General features: G+C 45.5%; 1 protein-coding gene across 5 annotated transcripts in view; it reads right to left on the reverse strand.

The window, feature by feature from the left end:
* Window positions 1–2,325: 2,325 nt before the first annotated feature.
* Window positions 2,326–6,466, reverse strand: part of LOC109978124 (voltage-gated potassium channel subunit beta-3) — a 26,478-nt gene continuing 22,337 nt past the window's right edge. For 3 of the 5 annotated variants that reach the window (XM_065950589.1, XM_065950591.1, XM_065950588.1), the window contains 4 exons: window positions 4,627–4,721; window positions 4,057–4,177; window positions 3,392–3,480; window positions 2,326–2,685 (listed from right to left, as the gene is read on the reverse strand). In XM_065950589.1, coding sequence (XP_065806661.1) covers window positions 2,593–2,685; window positions 3,392–3,480; window positions 4,057–4,177; window positions 4,627–4,721 — 398 coding nt within the window. In that variant the 3' untranslated portion in view covers window positions 2,326–2,592. The remainder of the gene's footprint in view (window positions 2,686–3,391; window positions 3,481–4,056; window positions 4,178–4,626; window positions 4,722–6,466) is intronic. The other 2 variants (XM_065950590.1, XM_065950592.1) reach the window with 2 other exon arrangements.

A 6,466-nucleotide genomic window follows, 5' to 3' on the forward strand; every position in this document is an offset into this window, starting at 1 on the left:
GACTGTAGTTTAAAGAGCAGGAGATAAAACTTTATTTAAAGTGGACACACTGAGGAGGTGTGTGTGTGTGTGTGTGTGTGTGTGTGTGTGTGTGTGTGTGTTGTTTATTTTTTGTTGTAGTTTTTAATCTGAATAAACGATACCCATAAAATAATGGTGGTTGATTTGTAAAGAGTGTGAACACGCCGGCGGCCTCTCTCAGTCTGAGTCCTTCTTCATAAAAACATCGGAGACACTTCAGGTGTTGTTTGAATTTCTTTATTAGCATTCTGGAGTCGTGTCGTTTACACCGGAGGAGCAGAAAGGGCAAAACAGTGAACGAGGAAAACTCTGTGAAAACCAGGTGACCGACCGCCCTGCCCCTGGTCGTCACGGTAACGGTCACCCGGTTTCATTCAGAGGGGCGGGTCATCAGTGAAGTCAACCTGGTGGTGAGGCGAGTTTTAAAGGGTTAATCTGTCGACTGTGAGACGAACGTGTTGAAATCAAATCCTGACATGTTGTAGTCTTATTTTGTGATTTCACAGTTTGATGTAAAGTGTCTGTTATCATCAACGTACAAGATGTCATTTTAACCTTTAAAGGAAGAATGTGCGACTTTTTGATCCAGTAGATGTCGCCCTTGAGCTCCAGCATGAAACCAAAACAAACTGCTGTTAGGCCACGCCTCCTCCAGAGACACACCTCCAACCCCCCCCTTCACTCATGTTCACAAGGAGTTAAGTGCAAAAATTGTCCTCGGCTGTGTCCTGCAGTGTTGTGTTAGCATGCTAATGTTAGCGCTCTTTAGTCAGCTCGTAGCTTCGCATTGTTGTGTTAGCGTGCTAATGTTAGCGCTCTTTAGTCAACTCGTAGCTTCGCATTGTTGTGTTAGCGTGCTAATGTTAGCGCTCTTTAGTCAACTCGTAGCTTCGCATTGTTGTGTTAGCGTGCTAATGTTAGCGCTCTTTAGTCAGCTCGTAGCTTCGCATTGTTGTGTTAGCGTGCTAATGTTAGCGCTCTTTAGTCAGCTCGTAGCTTCGCATTGTTGTGTTAGCGTGCTAATGTTAGCGCTCTTTAGTCAGCTCGTAGCTTCACATTGTTGTGTTAGCATGCTAATGTTAGCGCTCTTTAGTTAGCTCGTAGCTTCACATTGTTGTGTTAGCATGCTAATGTTAGCGCTCTTTAGTCAGCTCGTAGCTTCACATTGTTGTGTTAGCATGCTAATGTTAGCGCTCTGTAGTTAGCTCGTAGCTTCACATTGTTGTGTTAGCATGCTAATGTTAGCGCTCTTTAGTTAGCTCGTAGCTTCACATTTCATGTAAACTGACACAGAATGAGCGTGATCTAAAAACTCTTACTAACATCCAAATAATCAGTGAGTATGTTCTTCTTCTCTCTAGTTCTTGACTAAAACAGCTTTTATACACAAGGGGAGGAGCCGGCCGTCCCGTCCATGTAAACACGGCTCTGACAACAACACAGCCAGCGGGACTCGAGCTTCTCCCTCATTGTAGACAGTCAGGACTCAGAGACATGTTTACACAGGACAGACTTCATGATTTATTTGTGTCACACATTCTTCCTTTAATAGTTAATCTCTTTTGTTCTGTTCGACATCGAGCAGGGGGTCACTTGCGATGTTTGACTTGGTACGATGTTTCATTTTAAACTCTTAAACAGAAGAAGAAGAATGACGCGTGATGTGACCTCGCAGGTTAACTGAGCTAAACAAGTTTTCTCTAAACGTCTACAGGAGCTACATTCATAAAATATAGATTTATACTCTATGGTGAATATACTCATAAATATACTGCAGTTCAGCCTTGGGCAGTCGGACAGGCTGTTACCACGGCAACGACACACGGTTTTATCCTAGCCACGATCGCACGAAGTCAGGGGCGTGTCCAGTTCATTGTGCTTCAGCCCGGTGCACTGAGCCGAGTGTGAGTGCTTTGAATTATGACTTGAAGAGTCAAGCTAAGGAGATTTAAATGTTGCCAAATTAGTCGGCCCCCCCCACCCCAGTCACAAAAGTCTGGACACGCCCCTGCATGAAGTCATCTAGGCTCTGAGCATGTTTATTCTGAAATAAAAACAGGATTAGTGCGGATTGTACGGAAGCCCAGATGTGCCAAAAAAGAGAAGAAATTAAAAATGTCGTGAAGTGGAGTCATTACCTTTAGACTCAATATGTAGAGTGTTTCATTTGTGTTTAACCCTTTAAAGAAGACCGGCCGGCTCTCACAGGTCAAAGAGGACTCGTACTTTGATATAAAATCATAAAGTACGGAAGCCCATGATTGCCAAAATCAAATCAAACATAAGTATTGATTAAAGACTGCAGATGTCCAGCTGTTGCCGTGGTGACAGCTGCGGAACGAGGCCGGGCGTCTTCAGGTTATTATAAGAATAAATACTTCTGATATATTTCTGAGCGTGTGCAGGAGCTGGTCTCCACGACGACGACGACGTCTGAAGAATAAATACGATTATTGCTCCTCAGAGTTGGTCCTTCCAGTCGGCCATCTTGTTTTTTTTCTCAATTCTCTGAGGGTTTGATTGTTTGAAGTTTATTTTTCCTTCCTTCCTTCCTTCCTTCCTTCCTCCTCTTCAGCTCCTTGCCTCCTTCTTGCCGTCACGAGGCTTGTTGCCGAGCAACGCGTCCATCTCAGCGACGAGGGGCGGAGTCAGCTGAGTGAGGACCTGAGGGAGACAAAGACAGATAGTGACCAATCACAGGCCTGCGTCTGGACAGTTAGATATGTCACCAATTATCACTGAAGTTACAAAACTAAAAACAGGATGTACGATAATGTCCTGCTTTAACATTTACTCTACAAGTTCAAGTGTATATTTTAAATGTAATGCTGACACTGACCACCAGGGGGAGCCTTGACTGATGATGAAGCCAAGGCTCCGGCTGGTTACAGCTCAGAGTTTGTGTTTGGAAGTTTGACCGTGAGTTTGAGTCTGAACAGAAGAAGAACATTAGACTTTGCTTTTCTTGCTTCAATAAGAACATTTCACCCTCTACAGACTTTTATAAAGAAGAGAGGTTCAGGCGACCACACAGCTCGCCGTGTGATCAGAGTACATCACTGACAAAGCGGTGGTCATTAGTTTTTTCCTGGACCTCTCCGCCCACTCTTGATAGCCAAGTTGTAAAGAAAATGAAACATGAATGCACCTGATTGGATAAATGTGTTTTGCATAGAATAGAGCTCTGGACTATTCTTCTCCAGCGAGCGTCAAAGCCCCTCTCGAAACCCACTGCACCAATCCCATAATGCATTGCGGGACTGCCTCTCCATAGCAATAGCAATTTTATTCCGTCGTCGGAACCAGAGGAGCTGTGCTGTAAAGGTTGTGTTCAGAATCAGTCACAGGTACAGGTACTTGAAGATGTTACCCTGATAGAACCGAGGTTCTCCAACAGCTGATCTGTGTTTGACACCCCGAGCAGAACCGAGCTGACTCCCTCACTGCGGAGACACCACGCTGAGAGACAGACAGGACAGGGAGCAGTGAGACAGGTTAGATGTGAAATCTTCAGGTAAGTATAGACTGAGTGATACTCTCCATCATGGCTACCTGATAATGTCCACAAACAAAAAACCACGAGGCGTTCAGGGACTTAAAGGTCCAATCAGTGAGATGATAAAGGTATCTTACTCTCTGATCATTAAGGAAACATGTTGAAGTGCTGGCTTCTCTGACAACAATGCAGCAGCCAGTATGTCCTCCTTCTAACTTTAGATTCTGCTCCTGAATGCTCTGGATTTGTTTGGACCACAGAAGGTAGGCGCTTTTAAGACACCCCCCCACACGCCCGTTTTGGACGCCCCTCGGTTTGTCAGATATGCGCGCAAACTTCTGCACACATTTTGTTGCAAAAAACATTCCATACAGAAACATGTTGGGGCATTCTCTCCTCCACACACACACACACACACACACACACACACACACACACACACACACACACACACACACACACACACACACACACACACACACACACACACACACACACACACACACACACACACACACACACACACACACACGGTGTACCTATAGCCAGCTGAGCAGCCGTGCACTTCAGTTTGTTGGCCAGCAGGTGGAGCTCTTTGATTTTACTGAGCTGCTTCTTCCCTTCATCACTGCAGAGACGCTCCTTCAGCCACGCGTAGCCCTGCGCACACACACACACACACACACACACACACACACACACACACACACACACACACACACACACACACACACACACACACACACACACACACACACACAGCATTACATACAGACTTAAACACACACTCCTCAATAAAAGTGGTGCACAAACACCATACACACCATCTATCCACAACTGTCAGTCCTGCAGGATGACAGACTATCTGTTACCGTGGTGATCAATAACGCTGTGTGTGTGCGTGTGTGCATGCGTGTGTGTGTGTGCGCGCGTGTGCACGAGTGTGTGTGTGCGTGTGTGTGCGTGTGCGTGTGCGCGTGTGCACGCGTGTGTGTGTGTGTGTGTGTGTGTGCGTGTGTGTGTGTGTGTGTGCGTGTGTGTGTGTGTGTGTGTGTGTGTGTGTGTGTGTGTGTGTGTGTGTGTGTGTGTGTGTGTGTGTGTGTTAGGACCTTCAGGCCAGCTCTGGAGCTCTCAGGGACTCCCTCGTTGTACTTCCCTGTCAGCAGGCCGCAGGCTAACGGGGACCAGGTCATGGCTCCGACGCCTGAGGGGGACACAAGCCTCATGTTGGACCACCTCTATGACCCAGTCTATATTTAGACCAGGACCTGAACAGCTGCTGTCCCTGCAGACCTCAGCTGGGTCTGACTGTCCACCATCATTTAAAGACACAGTACCACTTTGAATCCTTCATGAAGCTGGACTAGGATGTGTTAGCTTAGCTTAGCACTACCACTGCTAACTGTTAGCTGCATCAAAAGACATAAACAAATACATGTTGTGTAGTGTGTGTACATGTTGTGTAGTTTGTGTACATGTTGTGTAGTGTGTGTACATGTGTAGTGTGTGTACATGTTGTGTAGTTTGTGTACATGTTGTGTAGTGTGTGTACATGTTGTGTAGTGTGTGTAGTGTGTGTACATGTTGTGTAGTGTGTGTACATGTTGTGTAGTGTGTGTAGTGTGTGTACAGGTTGTGTAGTGTGTGTACATGTTGTGTAGTGTGTGTACTGTGTGTGTACTGTGTGTAGTGTGTGTACTGTGTGTAGTGTGTGTAGTGTGTGTACTGTGTGTGTAGTGTGTGTACTGTGTGTAGTGTGTGTAGTGTGTGTACTGTGTGTAGTGTGTGTACTGTGTGTAGTGTGTAGTGTGTGTACTGTGTGTAGTGTGTGTAGTGTGTACTGTGTGTACTGTGTGTACTGTGTGTAGTGTGTAGTGTGTGTACTGTGTGTAGTGTGTGTACTGTGTGTAGTGCGTGTAGTGTGTGTGTACATGTTGTGTAGTGTGTGTACTGTGTGTAGTGTGTGTACTGTGTGTAGTGTGTGTACTGTGTGTAGTGCGTGTAGTGTGTGTGTACATGTTGTGTAGTGTGTGTACTGTGTGTGTGTGTAGTATGTGTGTACATGTTGTGTAGTCTGTGTATAGTGTGTGTAGTGTGTGTGTGTGTTTACTGTGTGTAGTGTGTACTGTGTGTACTGTGTGTTTACTGTGTGTACTGTGTGTAGTGTGTACTGTGTGTACTGTGTGTAGTGTGTGTACTGTGTGTACTGTGTGTACTGTGTGTAGTGTGTGTAGTGTGTGTAGTGTGTACTGTGTGTAGTGTGTGTAGTGTGTACTGTGTGTAGTGTGTGTACTGTGTGTACTGTGTGTAGTGTGTGTAGTGTGTACTGTGTGTACTGTGTGTAGTGTGTACTGTGTGTACTGTGTGTTTACTGTGTGTAGTGTGTGTAGTGTGTAGTGTGTGTACTGTGTGTAGTGTGTGTACTGTGTGTAGTGTGTGTACTGTGTGTTTACTGTGTGTAGTGTGTACTGTGTGTAGTGTGTAGTGTGTGTAGTGTGTACTGTGTGTACTGTGTGTACTGTGTGTTTATTGTGTGTAGTGTGTACTGTGTGTAGTGTGTACTGTGTGTACTGTGTGTAGTGTGTGTAGTGTGTGTACTGTGTGTAGTGTGTAGTGGGTAGTGTGTACTGTGTGTAGTGTGTACTGTGTGTAGTGTGTGTAGTGTGTGTACTGTGTGTAGTGTGTACTGTGTGTACTGTGTGTACTGTGTGTAGTGTGTGTACTGTGTGTAGTGTTTGTAGTGTGTGTAGTGTGTACTGTGTGTAGTGTGTAGTGTGTAGTGTGTACTGTGTGTACTGTGTGTAGTGTGTGTAGTGTGTGTAGTGTGTGTAGTGTTTGTAGTGTGTGTAGTGTGTAGTGTGTGTAGTGTGTACTGTGTGTACTGTGTGTAGTGTGTACTGTGTGTACTGTGTGTGTAGTGTGTACTGTGTGTACTGTGTGTAGTGTATG

Source organism: Labrus bergylta, chromosome 22 (genome assembly GCF_963930695.1).
Source record: "Labrus bergylta chromosome 22, fLabBer1.1, whole genome shotgun sequence".
Taxonomy (NCBI): domain Eukaryota; kingdom Metazoa; phylum Chordata; class Actinopteri; order Labriformes; family Labridae; genus Labrus; species Labrus bergylta.